Raw genomic sequence first — 19833 nt, forward strand, 5'->3', positions numbered from 1 at the left:
TTTATTTAATACTTACACCGTTTTCATACTATAAATTATTATTTCCTTAGATGGAACACAGCTCCAACATTTTTATTATTTATAATTTTTTTTTTCATAAACGTGGGACTAAGAACATCGCCGTTTAGCACAATGAGAGTACTCATCATTTGTGTCAAATAAACCTAGTTTGAATAAATTGCCTACAATATAAGAGAAGTTTTGCATTTTTGTCCTCTAGAGCCATATGTTCGAAGCACTGTGCGCCATAACTTTCATAAGTTTATGTTGATTAACCAGTTAGCAACCCATCAGAGCAAACTCTTTGTCTTCTATTTTCTCGAAAACCATCGCCCTGGGCGATGTGCAACAAGAGTACCTTTTTTGTAGGAAAAAGTATGTAGTTTTCAAAAAACTTGCAAAAAAAGTAACTTCAAAAAAGTTATTCACGAAACAACCCCCTACCCTTGCAAAAACTACCCTTTCCGCTTTTCCAAATAATTTTTTAGTATCACCATTTGATTTAGGGTCAAAATTTATGGCAGAGGATTTTTTTTCGAAATTTTATCTCGTTTTTTCAGCATGCAATTTCAAAACAAGCGTTTTTTAAATTCCCCTTTTAGTGCCCCTAACTCCCTTAATATGCATTTTCCGCCCTATACTTATAGGAACTTTTTTTACTATTTTTAGGAGTACTATCACCCCCTGATTTTTTTTATACCATTTCAATGACACCCTGTATACACACAGATGCAAAATAAACGCAACGGAGAAATTTTTGTTCAAATTTAAACTGTTATATTTTTGTTATTTTTAGCCCTATTTTCATGATTTGTTTTAGCAGACTATACAGGGCGAGTCTTAATTAAGTCAAATATTTTCAGGGGTGGTATATTTCGACCCTAGGAACACGTCTATGAGGTTTTTTTTCGCAAAAAAAAAGATGTTAAAAATCGTGCATTTTCTTTTAAATTTTGCTGTATATTTTTCGAAAACTTTTTAGAACTGCCTGTTTACCACAAATTTTCCCACGGTATAATTTCTTAATCTCTGATATTGCCATAGTTACGGCTTTACTCCATGGTTACGACACTAAAATGGATGCAAATACAGAAAAAATCCGGTGGCTCTAAAATTTTTTTCAAAAAAATCATTTTTTTGTAATTTTCAAACTTAAATAACTCGCTTATTTTGGACTTGGAAAAATGGTAAAGCCCTGAAAATTTAAGAACTTATTTAAGACTCACCCTGAAATTATGAAAATAGGGCTAAAAATAACAAAAATATAACACTAAATTTTTGACCCAAATTTCTACTTTGCGTTTTTTTGCATCTGATTGTATAATAGAATTATTATCTTTTAAATGTCTTTATTGAGAAACCAGAAGGTTTAGGTATAGAAACGTGATATATCGTTAAAAAAAACAATTTTATTTATCTTTCGATTTTTTGAATGATATACATTTGATTTGAGCGATTTTATAACAAATGGAAATAAATATTTTCTCCCTGGTTGATATCCAATCGATTGATTTAGACAGATCGAATATGTCGGCTTTCATTAATCTATAAACCAAATTTCAGATTTCAATATGCCGAATTTATGTTTTAACCCATGCTTATTCAAGATCATGTTTTTGTTTTATTTTTTATCTCGAAAACTATTAGAGATATATACAGACCGGACCACCGTAGTAGTAACATAGGCAGAACCGGACGAATTAGCGTATAGCCGTCCGCCGGATAAAAAGCAGGCGAAAAAATGCGATAAAATAAAAATAGGTAGATATATGTGATAAGAATGTTTCAGAATTTGTATTTATTCGTGTTCTAATAGCCAAAACGAATACATAGATTCTCGCGACAGTTCTCGTGTAAAATTTATTTTTTAAGTAAAATAATGGATGTTTACGAAGTTCGCGAGAAAATTCAAATTGTAAAATGGTATTTCCAAAATAGGTCTTATCGGGATATACAAGCAATTTTTCCACAAACTTTTGTAAACAGGCCAATTCCATCTTTACCTACTGTATCAAGAGTTATTAATAATTTTGAAACACATGGGTGCGTGTTCCCACAAAAACACAAAAAGCCTGATGTGTTGATTAATGAAGAACAGGAGTTAAAGCAAGTGTTCATTTGTGCTACCGCGGATCAAAAAGGTTTTCAAGTAATCAAATTGCTGAGGTAGTTCTCCTGCCCACAATGCCCGTATTGTTCAAGAATATTTGAACAATACGTTTCCCAACCGTTTGTGTGGATATGGAACTATTTTGTGGCCCGCTAGATCACCAGATCTTTCTCCCAATGACTTATTTTTGTGGGGTTATATAAAATTCAAAGTGTATGGTCATAATAGGGCTAATAATCTGGATGAGCTTCAAGTAAAAATACGAGAGGCTTTCCAAACTATTAGCCCTAATATGTTAGCCAATGTCAGACGGGAATTTTACGACCGCCTAGGCTTCTGTCTAGCACAAGAAGATGGTCTTTTTGAACACTTGTTATAACTTTTTTTTTATTTAGAGTAATATTTTGTTTTTTTGGGTTTAGAGAATTTATTTACTTTTAGTTTTGGCTTGTAAACACTCTCAAATATTAAATATTTAAGTATTTTCATTTTAAATGATACCTTAAGTGTAGGTAAACACTTTGAAATGAAAACAATAAATACTCGGCACTCTTCGCGTCGTATTCCTAGTCTGTCACGACCGACCCATCCAAGCACAACTGCTACTGCGTACCGCCTGACCAGCCGACTAGCCGGCAGTGAATCTCGAGCAGTCTCGAGTACGAACGCAAAACGGGTAAACGTAAATTCGTCCGGCAACTTGCTATGTTACTAGTAGCCTGGTCTTCTCTGTATAGGTTAGTATAATAGAAAAGTTATGAGATATGAAAGTAGTTTAAAAAAATGTAATAATACAATCGGGTGTTCCATTTAAAGTAACGAAGATGCTATCACTTCTAGTATAAAGTGGTAACACTATAATGCTAAAAATAATTTAGACAGATGAAGCAGATGCCTTTATGCAAAAATTCAATTTTTTAAAAAATCCTATGACCGTTTCTCCATCGTCCAAACGTCGATTTCCATGCTTCCGTTATTCGACGATACGATGCGATGATACGATATTAATTTTATTGGTTGAATTTAAAGACTTTGATTGGTTAGAAACGGTTAACCAATTGAAGCCATTCAATTCAATCAATAAAGTTAATATCGTCTCATCGTATCGTCGGACAACGGATGCATGGAAATTAAGCTTAACGCACCATGGCCGTGAATCACCATGTTGTATACAATAAAAAATTAGGTTGACATAAAATTAAAATTGTATTTAGGTAAGAACACTCACATTTATCACTTTCTCTAAAAATATCCTATTACTTACCACCTACTGGTCCCGTGATTTTACTCTCTACTTGAGTGTCTTTGCCCACAAAATATTTAACCTGAAAAAGACGTTTACGATTATAACTCCGTCGAGAGAAGACAATGAAGATTTAATAGCCACCTTGCCAGAATATGTCGAGGGACTCCCACAAATCGGGACAAAATTTTACTACTCTGCCGCAATATGTATGTCGTTTTGGAAAACATCCTGGCGCATTAAATTTAACGTTCACACCGAACAGAGGCGTTATACCGCGGTGTTAAAAGATTATAAACGGTTTATGTCTTAAATAAAACTCTATAGTAAAATATAGGAGTACATATACTGTACAGGGTGGGTCAAATTGGACGCTTTTAAAGGGAAACACCCTTTTCTATAGGAGATAGACAAAAACTAATATCGGTGTCTGGAGCCCAATTTTTGTCAAAAACATGACGGTGAAAACCGCATATCGATATCTGTTACCGTTTCGGAGTTATGGGGTGTTTTTCAAAAATATGCATTTTTAACAAATCGCTGTAACTTTTTTGCTGTTGAAAATTTTGTATTTTTATGAAAACTTTTCCAAAGCACCTTTTTACGTAGAATTTAATGATTTAAGTATAATTTTTTTAAAATTAATAATTTAAGAATTATCAACAGAAAATTTGATTTTTTATATGGGACACCCTGTATATTTGATATTTATTGAAAATAATTTAAAATTACCTTTCCAAAAATATAACACACTTGATATTTTGCTCGATTCCTCTTCGAGATATAGAGTATATAAATAAAAATTCGCCGGCTTTAAATAAGTAGGCTTTGAACGGCATCGGCTGGAATGCAAAAAAATTCTAGCTGTGAGCATCAATTAAAACGAAAATAATATTTTCTATGCGAGATGCAGAATTTTATAACAATTTAAAATATATTTAACCAACATCAACACATTTAAATTTTATCTAATAACAATAAAAATAAATAGCAAACCAAGGCATGAGATTTTGCTACAGGTGTTCGACATACCTTTCTCGCGTAATTCATTAACTCAGTGGGGGTGAAAGATACCCTCCCAAAACTGCTAAGTATTTTTAATTCCTGTCTAGATTATACGGAAGAATAAAGAACCTTTATTCTTTCGCAAATATATCCATAGAATTAGATCCATGGGCACTAAGTCAGGCGGCCTCGGCGGCCAACGGCTGGGATCTTGGTTAGCTATCCAATTATTCTTGAAATTGGCTGCAAAAATTTGCTGATAACTTCAGCGTTCAGGGGCGGTGCGTCGTCTTGCTGGAAAAATATGTTTTCGAGTTCCATTAAGGGCTTATTATCAACACCTTATCAATAAGGTGTCCAAAGCCTACTAGTTGAAAGTGGCGCTTTTAAAAATTCTGTATTTCGAAGGGGATTATGACAAAATATCAAGTGTGCTATATTTGTGGAAAGGTAATTTTAAATTCTTTTCATTTAATTAAGAATATAGAGGGTGTCCCAAATAAAAAATCAATTTTTCTGTTGATAACTCTTAAATTATTAATTTTAAAAAAATGATACTTAAACCATTAAATTCTACGTAAAAAGGTGCTTTGGAAATGTTTTCATAGAAACAAAAAAATTTCCATAGCAAAAAAGTTACAGCGATTTGTTAAAAATGCATATTTTTGAAAAACACCCCGTAACTCCGAAACGGTAACAGATATTGATGTGCGGTTTTCACCATCATGTTTTTGATGAAAATTAAGCTCCAGACACCGATATTAGTTTTCGTCTATCTCCTATAGAAAAGGGTGTTTCCATTTAAAAGCGTCGAATTTGACCCACCCTGTACATATTTATTTATTCTCTTATATATGTTACAGTGAAAGTCGGAAATTCAGTGATTGTTAACATTCACTAGGAAATGCTAGCAATTGAGGATTGGACCAGTGAATGTGGTATTTTAAAGAGATTTGTCGACTTTTCCTAGTAATTTCTAACATTTACTATAGTGAAAGTAACATTTACCAAAGGTTTCCAGTAAACGTTATTCTATTATGCTAAGGGCTGGCAAAGGTTAGTCTTGTGTCGAGATTTCCGTATGTAAGAAGAGTACAATACATTTATAATGTACTGAACAAAGAGGGAACAGTAAGCATGTTGCCAAACGTATAAAATAAACCGAGAAACTGTGCACATTGCTAAGAGACGTGGAAGGGGCTACAGCAAACTTGTCGCAGTCGACCGGTTGACCAAAGGGAGAAGTGTACATCATGCGTTCAGCTTCACGATTTAATTACGTCTCGTGATACTTTATTTGTTTATTTATTAACGAGTCGTTGTAATTTTCCCTATAGCTTAAAAAATTTTAAGTGTAAGTTAGAAACTTTGGCATTTTTGGTAAAAATAAGTGGAATTGAGTTGGTGTTCGACAGTGGTCGCGCTATTAGAACTCTGAATTCAAAAATCGAAATCTATTAGAAATAATTGATTGTAGTTTTTCAAAAACTTTTTTCGCAGACAGTATGTAAAAATCTTTATAAAAAAAAAATTTACACGATTGCTGAAAACTGCTATGCACTAAAATAAAATGGATGGGCTGTTTAAATTTAGAATGAAAAAAAAACAACCTTATCGAATTTTTCTTATGTAAACATCTTTTCTTATGTAAATGATTCGATCTTCAAAATAAAAAAAAGCTTCAATATCTAAAGTGGTTCTTAAGTTAAGGCGTGTTTTGTGTAAAAAAGTTGAGTTTTTAAATTATAGCGATTACTGACGTTTCCTCGTTATAAAAAAATGGATACCCTAACGATATCCTTATAATTCCATTTCAGATACTCAGAAACATATCTAGTGATTTTATCTAGTTACCTTTTAGAAAAAAAAATCTTAAAAATAAGCGGTTTGCGATCATGATTTTACTTTACTTGATAGGGATAGGCGTACCGGCAACAACGCAATAGCACACTGTCGCATTCCTCTCACTCCGACTTAATAAGATCCCTATGCGATTTACTTCCACACATGTAAATACCGACCCAAAAGTAACAGTTGCCAGCATGGTATAGGGTGAGTGTGGTGAGGAAGAATGTTGGTGGTAGTTAGAACAAATAAAACTTTTAAGAATATTGGTTTGGTCATCACCTCAATATTCAAGCAATATTTATTAAAAATTAACATGACCTTCTAAATATTAAAGGGAAACATAGTTCAAAACAATTAAAAAAACATTCATAAACATAAGATTACTTATTGATACAAGGTTTTTTTAATATAGTTCTTCATCGTGGACAAAATAAAGTTTTCCCAAATTTTCTTCAACGGGAGTTATTCGTTTTTTCAAACCCGCTACTTCAAGCATATCAAAACGTTTAATAAGTTCATAGTCACTAGGTTCCTCAATATATTTTTCTCTTGCACGTTTAATTTTTGCTATGACTTCATAATATGGCAAAAAGAAAAACAAGCACTGTTACATTCTTGGGAGTGCCTAGTTTACTTTAATTTTTTCACAGAAAATTTCTTCCATAAGGAAAATACCGCACAGCACTTTTACTAGCGGAGCGTCCGCGTGTTTTTTCAAGATAGCCTTCGGACGAAATCATCCGGACGAAGCGTACGCGAATCATATAAAATTGTTCATTTAGGCTCATGGTACTTGCTTGAACTCGCGGACGTTCCGCTCCATCTGAAAGCGCTGTTACTCTTTAAGCTATAATGTTTGTATTTTATATTTTAGTAAACAAATTTTTGCTGTTTAGACAAGTATTTTTCTTTAGCAAAGGAATTTTAAATGCCACGAACTGCAAACTGTACTGTTTGTGGCATTTAAAACTAATTGGATAATATATTTTTCTTATTTCTTTATCTCGTATTTCTTATTATAATATATTGGCATTATTCTGGTCTATTTGTGATACAAAAAATATGTTATTGAAAGTGGCACTTATCAAGTTTTTTTCCCTGGACTCTTCAATTCTAAACTATTTTTAATTTAAATAAAAAAAAGTAATTTTCAGTTCTTCTAAAATCGGATATACAAATTCAAACTCACACATATAAAATTTATGGTTTTGCTTTAGTATATTAAATACTTTATGTAATTGCTGTTTCCTTGTTTATCGTCTATTGTTACGAGCTATTTTCTAAGTTCTATTCTAACTCACCGTTACCTCTGATTCAGTCCAGCTGTAGTCTATGTCATAGTTCTTGGGAACAAACGAGTCTCCTTGAATGAGAAGACCAACCTTCCCTTTGACAGACACGTCAGAGAAATTTACACTGAAAATAATAAAATTAATTGTCTTATTTTGTAATTAATATTAATTTTTGGTATATCTATTATAAATTATAATTTTTGTTTGTTATAAACCCTCGTTTATATATTCATAAATACAAATTAGACAAGGAAATTTATATTCCTGGTTTTTAAGTATCATCCATCATTATAATAACGTAAAAAGAGTATTTTTTCTGTTAAAATTATTACTACTAGGCTTATATTTGTGTTATAAATATGGTAGGAATAAAGAATTTTCATACACCAGGTGTCACAAAGGAAAATACATTTACCAAAGGTATTACAGGCATTGTTGTAGTGCAAGAGTACTGTTAATGCTAATATTTTTTTTATTCTACTACGGTAACCATATTTTTTAATCTATCATACGTTGACGTACTTTGAAAAAATGATGTATAAAAAACATGTCATAATAATACGTACAAGATAAATATTTTTTTAAGCAGTTTTAATGTTTTTTTTTTAACTACGGCCACTATGTAAAATACGCAAAAACACATGATCTACACGTGCAGTAAATTACATATTATGCAGTTTTAGCAAAATGTACCGAAAAAACATAGGATATTCATGATGTAAGTGCATATTACGCACTAATTTGATAAACGGTTTGTCCGAACATACACGAGCAAAATGTATATAAACGATTTGTTTATTAACACTTTAAACTTGACCACAGACATAATGTAACCCTTTTTTTCAAGATTTGTCGTCACTGGCGTAGTTTTAGAGTCGAAGAAATACAGAAAATGGGTGTTAAAGAAATAAGTAAGGGTGTTAAAGAAAACTCTCTTTACGACTAAAGGCATTTATTATTTGCATAAATAGAAGTAAAAAATTAAGGTACCTTAGATGATATACTATCTACAGGGTGGCGCATGCCATTCGCCTCGGTGGATTATACGAAAACAGAAAGATGTAGAAACAAAATATTTTATCGGTATATGTGGGAAGGCAATGTGCATAATTTAAAATTATTTTGAAATGTACAGGGTGTGTCAGAACTAAGATCCATACCAAAGTTATGTTTTTTCTTAAGGAACACCCGGTATTTTATTTCATTTTTCGATTCTTGGACATAAAATAAGGCATTTATTATAAGGGTTTAATATGTTTAAAAGCTTTGGTTTTTGAGATATTTAAAGATATTTAAATATGCATGCTGTAATGAAAAGTTTGTCAACATCTTGTACATTACTTTTCAAAATTAATTCTTGTGCTGACTTCCAAGCCAGAGAAATAAACTTTACTAAAAAATTTGATTGCTTCCTTAAATGTATACAGGGGTATCAAAAATTGCTGGTCTGTTATAAATATTTATTTTACATAAAAACTTACGTTACTTCAAATGTAACACTATGTATTTATTTCAATAAGTCGAAACAGATTTAAATGCTCTTTCAAATATATTAGGGTTTTCTATACCTATCTGGCTCAGATTTTGAATAAAAAGCGATTTTTATATAAAATTGTAATCAAGATGGCTGGTGTCGCCATGGTAATTTTCTAGTGACACTTATTAGCTGTTTTCAAAATCGACATTGGTTTATGAACTTTATTTAAATTTATAACAGGTTATTTTTATTTAATTTACCTACAATAAGGTTAATAAGTGTTTATTATTTTATCAAGAAAAATGAAGTAGTATATATCTGCTGGTGGAAGGAATGGATATGTTACTAGTGATTTTACTTTGTGAGGACAATTGGTTGTTAGCCTGAAGGGTTTATACTCAAAGATATCCCAATAGACATTTTATTGATAAGAGTTTTTTTGAAATACTACTTTTTCAATTTTACAGAGCTGATAGTAGTGAAAAACCTATTAGGCAGAAACCTGTACTGGGAGCGAAGAAAATGAATTTGCCTTAATTGATTCTTGTATAGAAAATTAAATATATCTACAAGTCATCGTAATATAAATCAAAGAACTGCTTCTTTATTTTTCTTAATAAAATAATAAATACTTATTAAACTATTGTAGGCAAATTACATAAAAGTAAACTGTTATAAATTTAAATAAAGTCCATCAAGGAATGTCGATTTTGAAAATAGCTACTAACTGTTACTAGCAAATTGCCATGGCGGTACCAGGCATCTTGATTGCCATTTTATTGAAAAATCGCTTTTTATTCAAAGTCTGAGCCAGATAGTAGAGGAAACCCTAATATAGTTTGAAAGGGCATTTAAATCTGCTTCGGCTTATTTTAAAAAAATACATAGTGTTGAAATATAGTGTAAAATAACGAAGTTTTTTGTGTAAAATAAATATTTAAAATAGCCCAGCAATTTTTGATACCCCTGCATACATTTAAGGAAGCAATAAAATTTTTTAGTAAAGTTTATTTCTCTCGCTTCAAAGTCAGTACAAGAATTAACTCTGAAAAGTAATGTACAGGGTGTTTTCAAACTTTTTTATTATAGCATGCGTATTTAAATATCTTTAAATATCTCAAAAACCAAAGCATTTAAACATATTAAACCCTTATAATAAATGCCTTATTGTATGCCCAAGTATCCAAAAATTAAATAAAAAACAGGACGTTCCATAAGAAAAAATATAACTTTGGTATGGATCTTAGTCCTGACACACTCTGTACATTTAAAAATAGTTTTAAATTGTGCACATTCCCTCCCCACATATACCCAAAAAAAATTGTTTCTACATATTTCCGATTTCGTTTAATCAGCCGAGGCAAATGAGGTGCGCCACCACGTGTATATCATCTAGACACAATATATCAGCCTACTGTATGTTACTGTAGAAAGTACTAGCCTGGAAAAGGCTACATTTTAATTTTTGTTGTAAATTTAACCAGTAGCCTATGACTTTAAACGGCAAATTATGTAAAACAATATATCTCTCAATATGATATTGTGACACTTTGTTAAAAAAATCAGTATGTCACCGATCGTCATTTCTAAGCCAACATTGCGCGCGGTTTTTTCGATCATATGGTATATTAATTTTAAAAAAAAGTATAGCAAAAAGTATTACTTTTCTGTTTACATCTGCTTTGTATATTTTGGGTAGATGTATTTTATAATTGGGTTATCTTTGTATAACTCAGTTTTGTATACTATACAAAATCTTACTAGATTTCTTATATTATTTGTCTGAGGAATGGACTACTACCATGCGATCGAAAAAAAATGGGGTCAGAGAAAGTTTTTCGTGGAAATGAAGATCGCTGTCATTATATATTATGTAAATAACGGTTATGTATTATATACATGACATTGGTAGTCATTTCCAAGCCAACTTGACTTAGTTTCTTACGATCATACGGTATATATTACTCACTAAATAAAAGTTTTCAATGCGTGTGTAGTATATTTTTAAAACCGCTCATTACATAGTTGACTATTATGTATAAAATAATATTTTATTGTAATTATTCTAAGCAATTTTCACCGCTTGAATAAAAATTTCATAAAATAACTTTAATCTTTCTTTTTAGATTTTACTAAATTAATCCCTTAGAAATACAAAAGAAAACTGATTAACTGAGCTAAAGTGAGCATTATAAATAATAAAACACTTACCTAACGTCCCCGTTGTGCGACACGGGCAGCTGCTTCTGAAGTGTCACATTGTTCGCCTCGTAATTGCCATTAACATTTAAATCGCCCAGCTTGAAGTGAATATCGAGACACAAATTGACTAGATTAACTGTCAGATTAATTACTTTAAAGTCGGGCAGCCAGGGGAGCTTCAAGTCGCTAAGTTCTCTGCAATCGAATAGAAAATATGTAAATTTCGTTATATTATGCATAATCTTTGTGGGCGTGATTAGCATTTTGTTGTTCATTTTGTTTTAGAGAATTTTAAGTACTATATTTTTGCGTAAATAATTATAAAATTACCTCTATTTTCTTTTTATTAATTTAATTATAATTTAGTATATTATTACTAATGTAACAGCCTTTTTTCCTAGAGAGCTATTACTAACGCCGAGCAGTCGATCTTTTGTCTCTCGGGCGCCACCCTCAAAATTTATAGTGTTTGAGAGACCACTTCAGCCAGTACGGGTGGCTTTTCTACAGTGGAGAATCCAGGGAAATGGGGTAAAAGTCAGTTAAAGTCGAATATATTTTATAACGAGGTTTATTTAAATAAATTAAATATGAATCCAATATCTTCAAGTTCAAAGTACTCAAATTCAAAAATAAAAAGGAATATTAAAGCATGAAATATCGCAAAATCTAACAAAAATAAATTAAATCAGATCATCTAGTTATAGGTCAAATATCTATATACCAAAAGAAATTAAATCAGTTAATTACAATAGCCAATAATTAAGTTCACAGTATTTAAATTCAAACCTGTAAAGAAAATCATTATAATATCCAATAAAATAGAAACTTTAATTAAATTCAAATACGTAAGAAATATTATTATGGTAAAATAAAATAGGAACTTTAATTAAATCCTTATCTGTAAAGAAATTTTATACCATAAAAATAAAATAGTAACTCTACTGTGCTGAAACTAAAATTTGTGATTATTAGAACTCTGATGGGGTAAAAAAAGAAAGAATGCGATTACCTTTTTTTTGAAGGAAATTGGCGTCGGAACAAAATGAATCTGTCTGGTTGTCTGAAGAAAATCGGCGTCGGATCAAAACGAATCGGTCGGATTGCGGAATCGCATACAGCAGCCCGGAATTCGGTCACACTAATTATTCACGGTCAGGTATAAAAAAAAGAAACTTAAGTGCTCGGTTTTTAACTATTTATACTCAGAAATCAGAAATACGGATGATACTTATTTAAAATCAAATATCTAAGACCACCATTTTTATATTTATTTAAAATCAAAAACGGATATACGTTACTTTTACTTATTTAAATTCAAGAATTCGTTTTTTTACAGCATCGCTGATAAAAAAAAACGGATCAGAATCGGCTTAAACTCACGAGGTTTACTTACTAAAGGTCACCGACATTCAGTCTCAGCAGGAAGACCCTAGTTTTCGCGCTCCCGTCCCTTAAATAATCTTTCCCGTCGGGAACCACGAACCACGTTTGGTTACCATCGTCCTACCACCCATCAAAATTCCTTACAGTAAAAAAAACGGTTTTTACCCGTCGATTCTACAAAAAACCATTTGCTGTTTGTACCAAAAAAAAACTTCAACGTATCCATGCAAATCGACGAAATATTTAACACAATTTTATCAGCAAATAATTTTTAGCATTAAAAATATTTTTCGGTTTTAAACTATCATAACAGTTCTAAAAATAAAAATAAACCATACTAAGCCTGTCTAAGAATTATTTGTTGCCATAATCCTTCAAAACAAATGAACATATCAAATTCTACTCATATACTGTATGGTTCATAAATCCACAAACGCTATCCGTCTGGTGATCAAAAAAACAAATATTTAAATATTTTACAATCAGAATATTAACGAAAAAAAAATAAAAAAGTTATGTCCCAAGGCAGCTTCGAACCCTGGCTCTTCGGTGTACCAGCGAAATACTTTCGCGCCGTGCTATCCTGCCGTGCTCGATTTATGTTCACGCCTAGCATTTAACAGATCAAACAAAAAAAAAATACGGACTTCATTACACTAATTACTTGCAATCGTATAGAAAACTTGTAAATTTTACATTAGTATGCATAATCTTTGCAACTATGATTAACATTTTGTTATTTATTTTATATATTTTTTAATATTTTTTTAATAATTGTTACATACTAATATTAATTAACTGCAATCAAACAGAAAACAACAATGTAAATTTCATTAAATTATGCATGATCTTTGCCGTTGTAATTTTTGGTAATTTTATTTTAGTAAATTTGAGGCGTTATTACTGGGTAAGTTTTAAAATTCTAAATATTTCTTTCCTTTCTAGTAATTTTAGTAAAATTGCTACATACTATATTATTATTTAACTTTCAAATTAGCATATGGGGTGTTCAAGAGTTTTGAAAGTAATGTGGAAAAAATATTTTAAGTTCTTCAGAAATGTTTATTCTTGATAAAAATCTCATGATCTTGTTAGATTCCAAATAAATTTTGTTTCGTATACAGGGTAGCTTCAAATATATAAAATAGGCTCAAGAGTAAAGTGGCTTAATTTTTTAAAATACGTATAAAAGTTAAGTTTTTGTCAAGCAGGGTCTAGTCTTGGTCTTGGTCTTGGTGCAAGAGTCTTGGAAGTCTCGCAATATAGAATATCTTTAAATAAATAGTATACAAAACTTTAAAGACACTATCTATATTCGGTGCCGAACTGACTAACTAGAATTTATATTTCCTGCTGAGGATTCAGGTGGTAGATCTGCTGTAAAAAATGTCAAATTGCCATTAAAAAGATTGTGTATGATACTTTTAACTTTTTTAATTACTTCATATTTCAAATTATAGGGGGAAAGAGTATATACAGGGTGGTCCGGGGGGGGGGGGGGGGGGGGGACTGTATTCCGGAAACATTCCTCGGCAGCACATTCTGCAGATAAAAATAAGTAATAAAGTAGTAGTAAATATTTGGATGAAAGTTGGTGTCTGGGAGTTTTTTGACATGAGAAATTTGGTTGCCTCACCTACATGTAGTTTAACTGTTTTGAAGAGTAATAACTTGTTGTCCGTACCTGAATAAAACTATTGAGTAAAAAAATATAAATTTCCGTGTTTTTTGCGTAAAAAATGTCTCTTGGTAAAAATCGCTACGAGCAACCGTGTTCTCAAGTAATTCAAAATGAGAACAGCCAATACATGTCATTATTGACAAAAAATAAACGTGTTGTGTAGATAGTTATTTGACTTCATCTTTTTTTTTTAATTTTTTGAACTTTTTATTTTTTTAAATTAATCCTAAATTTTTCTTCGAAAAAATGATGATAAAACAGTTTCTGTTGAACTTTTGGCATCAAAACATTTGAAATTTATGATTTCAGTCTAATAACTATTTAGTCAACATGTTTAATTTATGTCAATGACGACAGGTATTGATAATTTCGATTCCAAATATCTCGAGAACCATAATTCAGTAGCAATTTTTACAAAGAGACTTTTTTTACGTAAAAAAAGTTGTAAATGTATGTTTTTTACTCGGTAGTTTTATACAGATACGGACGAAAAGTTATTAGTCTTCAAACAAGTTAAAAAATATGTAGGTGGCGCCCTCTACAAGTAAGAGTCATGTTGACATCAAAATCAAATTTCTCATGTCAAAAAACTCCCACCAAGACACCAATTTTCATCCAAATATTGATGATACTTCAGAAATTATTTGGAAAAAATCAAAATAAAAATTAAACTTCAACACCAAGTATCTCTTATTTTGTGTCTCTACTTACTTTTATCTACAGAATATGCTGCCGAAGTTTCCGAAATACAGTTCGGAAGACCCTGTATACAAAAATCTCGTTATTTTTGTTTTAATTATAATTATATAATTTAAATATAAATAATTCTCGCATTATAATTTATTATAATGCGAGGCTAGCCAAAGCCGGTAATGTCGCTAAGGAGACTTGGGCTATTGTAAATGACTTAAGGAATAAGACTTCTTCGTCTGGCACAGTCTTTAATTCCACCTGAAGATTTAAACACTTACTTTGTTAATGTGGCTAAAAATTTAGTGAACACCATAACTCCTTCCCATGATTCACTTTCATATCTCCCTAAGGCAAATGAGAATTTACACAGTTTCTTCCTCACGCCCGTAGCATTAGATGAGCTCCGTAGTACAATTAATAATATTAAAAACAAATCCTCATCTGGGACTGATGGGCTTACTCTCAAAATGTTCTCTGAACTTCCGGAATGCACATTAATCTATCTTACTACTTTAATTATTGAGTCATTCCAAAAAGGAGTTTTTCCAAACTGCCTTAAGACAGCAATAATTATTCCTCTGCATAAAGGAGGAGATAAAGATCAAGCTTCGAACTATCGCCCAATTGCTCTCCTGCCCACATTATCTAAGATTATTGAAAGATTGGTTAAAAAAAATCTTCTATCTTTTCTCCTTAAATATAAAGTACTGTGCCGCTCGAATGGCTTAAGTCGTATCTTGGCAACAGAAGGCAGCTTGTGAGGATTGATACGTCTATGTCTTCTTGTAAGCCTATAGAATGTGGTGTCCCTCAGGGTTCAGTACTTGGCCCTATTTTGTTTCTGGTGTTTATCAACGACATTGCAAATCTAGACATTAGCGGTAAAATCTGCCTCTTTGCGGACGATACTAGTTTCACTTGGAGCGGCCCAGATGTTGCGGCGCTATATGATACTATATCCAGTGACTTACGCACCATTAAGTCTTAGTGCGATTCTAATCTCCTATGCCTCAACCTATCAAAAACTAAAGTTTTGTCATATAAAAGTACTATACAACCTTTAGTACTTAATAACACTACTATTTTCGTCGTGGACTCTGAAATTCTTAGGACTTCTTGTAGACAACTCGTTAAAATGGGACTTTCACATTGAAGCTCTATCAAAGAAACTAAGCGCTGCCTGTTTTGCGCTTAGATCAGTTTCTAAGGAACTTAACTTCTCAACCTCTAGAATAGCCTATTATGCCCTTTTTGAGTCACATCTTCGTTATGCCCTTCCATTCTGGGGTACTTGCTGCGCAACAAAATTTGATCGTGTTTTCATACTTCAGAAGAGAGCAGTTCGATATTTATTGGGCCTAAACAGTAGAACTCACTGCCAGAATTTCTTTAAAAATTTGAAAATACTGACTCTTCCTTCTTTATTCATTTTTGAATCCGTTTGCTTAATCCGCAAGCACATATCTGCTATTCCCGAAAGGCCATCTCATAACTATCCACTTAGGAATGCAGAGCACGATTTTTATCTGCCAACCCCGAGCTCAGAACTAGTTAAGCGTTCAATACTGTACAATGCCAAAAAATGTACAATCATCTGCCTTGAATATCAAATCGCTTTCATTCTTTCCCGCATTTCGCAAAGCTTTAAAATCATACCTACTGGAGAGAGCCCTATATGCGGTAAACGACTTTTTTGTTGATGTTTGATTATGAACAATTTTGTATTTTAAAATTTTGATCATCTCACACACTGGTCAAAGGTCAAGTATTTAATATTCTATAACTTTAAAATTATATCTATTTACTGCGTACTGTTCTAAAATTGTCCATGTATATTCTTTTTGTAATTTTAAAGACTTAATTTTTTTTGAATTGTATTATTTGTATTGTGTATTTTTTGTTGTTTGTATTTTTTTGTGATTTTGTTGTTTGTGAGTGCTTTGTCGATGAAGCTGTTTTGGCTTTTTGCACAATAAAGCGTTGTTTGTTTGTTGTTTGTTTGTTTAATTATTTAATGAGAAATGAGATGTAAATAAAAATCGTGAAGAAAAGCTAAAGCTAGATCGCAAGAGTCTTGCATGCGGGGTCATGGATATGATCTTGCCTAAGTCTGGCACTGGTCGGTCTTGGTCTTTGCAAATCTAACGCTATTATTGGCCCTGGTCTTGGTTTTTGTGCAATACAAGGACCAAGACCGCAAGACCAAAATCAGTCTTGCCCAGTGCTACGTTTAATAAAAAATATGATATCCACTTGTTCTTCTGAAAATTACATAACACATTAAACACATTGATTCCTAATTTTTTATTTGCATGCAGGTTACTACATATTTTATATATTATGGAATAGCAGATCTTTAAAGCCAGAATAACAGATGCGTTAAATAAAAATATTAACCCAAATAACAAAAATGCATGCGATTTTATTAAATCAACCTTAACCCAATAAAAAGAAATTCATTTATATTCTTTATTTATCGACAAGGTAGTTTTTTCATATGTCGACTTCCTCAGCCTTCTAATCAATCTCCTTAATGCGTCACGCAATAAGCTAAATCCTCGAGCAGTCTCCAAAGAAAATCCTGGCTTTTTCGAGATAGTTTGTTATCAGATGCATGTCACGCCACACTAATTAAACTTGTAAACGAATATATTTCATATGGGTACATATAAAGCAAATGAAGATAAAAATATATGTGTGACTCTTTTGAACATAAATATTAAGGAAGGAACATACTAGGACTGGCATTTCTGGTCTTGGGTGCTGATTTTCGTGTACAAAGAGTATGGTCAACATGCTTAGCAAAATAAGATGTACTGAATAAAGAGAAAAGGCAAGTATTTTCCCAAGCGCATGGAATCTAGCGTCAGAATAAGTGGTTATGTAATAAATACTTCGTATTTTTTCTTTCTCCGACTTACTAGATTGCCATAGCAATTCACTCCTATACATATAAAAGCCGACCCAAGGTTTCGCTTGCCAGCAGGGTATACCAATTAAAAGGTAGAGCGCGATGGGGTATTAATGTGGATAACTTATGTTTTTTTGTCTTTACTATTAACTTAAATATTGGTTTATCATTGCCGATCAAATTTTATTTAAAACGAATAAAAATATAATAGTTTTGTTTTATTTCGTCCATAAATATTACACGTTATTAAAATTGTTAAAAACTATGTTTCTAAGTAATAGGTAAGTTATAATAATTATTTAATAATAGGAATACCAGATAGAGTACTAAAACGGTTAAGTCAAGTTGACGTAATCTAATTTTTTTGACTAGTAAGCAAAGTCTAAGTCTATTATAAAATCTATCGAAGTCTATTTCATAATTGTTTGGATGCCACAAACTGTAACATTCGTGGAATTTAAAACTAATTGGAATAAAGGTATTTTTTCTTATTTCTTTATCTTGGATTTCTTATTATAATATATTGACATTATTCCGGTCTAATTTATAGTAAGTGAACTCAAGTTTACGATTTTCCTTTTGATTTTTGAATTTTAAAAAAATACAAAACTATATTCCAAAAATATCACGCAAAAAAGGCTGTCTTATAAAAGAGGCCGTGACATTGATAAAGAATGTAGGTAGTTTCCGCCTTGAACAACGAATATTTTATACACCTTCTGCCACATCGTGTATTGGAGCGATAAAGAAAATGGCGTCGCCATAATAGCACACTACACGCTCGATAAGGACCCCGACCAAACTGTGGAAATCTCCAGATATCCGTCGAATGTTTGTATATTGGAGTAAGGAACGATACAAGAATACTTGAGGGAGTTTCTTTAAATTAGGTCTTATAATTTTCCTCTTATTTCAAACAGTAGTGGGCTTTTTGTTTAGTTTTCTTATTGTGCATTTATATAGTTACATACAGTGGCGACTCGTGATATATTTGAGACTACGTTTCGCTAACCATGTTAGCATCATCAGCAGATGATTAAGACTAAACTCATATCTACCATTTGAGCGTTTATATACTCGCTCAGAGGGCACCGAGTGGGCGTGGCAAGATCTAGCCAACCGAGTCAGAGCCAACCGAATCACAGCCAACCGACTCAGAGCCAACCGAGTCTAACAATTAAATTTCCGCAACTATAGAACTGTAAGGAATTGGGCCGTTGTCTCTGTTCATACTATCTTTACATTTATTAATTCTGATGCTTTCATTTGCATCTATTTGCCTGTAATTTGAGACTTGTTTAATTAATTTTAAATTATTAATATTTATACAATGTTCTTTATCAACAATATGTTCAGCAACGCAAGATTTATCCGGTCTACCATATCCTATCTGAGCTAAATGTTTTTTTTAAATCTAGTTAATATTGATCTTCTAGTTTGCCCAACATATTTCTGATTACAATCTTTACAAGAAATTTCATAAATACCCGATCTTTCAAAAAATAAAATACCCAATTCAAGGACAAAATCTGAAATAGAAGACTATTTTCAGTATATTTACCCAAAAAAAATAGTTCCATGACATTGAATAATTTTTTTATAGGTCCTCAAAATTGCTTTAATTTGAAATAATTTTAAAGCGCCAATTGATGTCGTATGAAAAATACGCCCAATCACATTGCAGAACCGTGCTCGTGCGCCAGCCGAAAACTGGCAACATTGCGATTTGATTTGACCAGCACCACCTCAACTCAATGCCAATCAACATGATATGGGCAAGGCAAATATGGCGACGAAGGCAGCGCATTATTAAATTGTTTACCTTTAACCTGAAAAGCCGGTAGTGGTTTCTCGTTCCGATTGCATATCAGAAATAATGAATTATCTCTAGTTTGTTGTGCTTCTGCAACACGTTTGTTTAGTTCTTAGTGTTCAGTGCATGGTGTGATCAGAAAATTGTGATAAAATAACAATGTAATAAAAAT

The 19833-nt window shown here is 31.9% G+C and overlaps 1 protein-coding gene across 3 annotated transcripts in view; it reads right to left on the minus strand.

The window, feature by feature from the left end:
- LOC115888569 overlaps positions 1 to 19833 on the minus strand; it is a 147437-nt gene that overhangs the window by 68656 nt on the left and 58948 nt on the right. For 2 of the 3 annotated variants that reach the window (XM_030908332.1, XM_030908349.1), the window contains 3 exons: positions 11187 to 11372; positions 7508 to 7622; positions 3375 to 3435 (listed from right to left, as the gene is read on the minus strand). In XM_030908332.1, the coding sequence (XP_030764192.1) occupies positions 3375 to 3435; positions 7508 to 7622; positions 11187 to 11372 (362 nt within the window). The remainder of the gene's footprint in view (positions 1 to 3374; positions 3436 to 7507; positions 7623 to 11186; positions 11373 to 19833) is intronic. The other variant, XM_030908340.1, reaches the window with a different exon arrangement.

This window comes from Sitophilus oryzae, unplaced genomic scaffold (genome assembly GCF_002938485.1).
Source record: "Sitophilus oryzae breed Bouriz unplaced genomic scaffold, Soryzae_2.0 scaffold_1167_pilon_pilon, whole genome shotgun sequence".
Lineage (NCBI taxonomy): Eukaryota > Metazoa > Arthropoda > Insecta > Coleoptera > Curculionidae > Sitophilus > Sitophilus oryzae.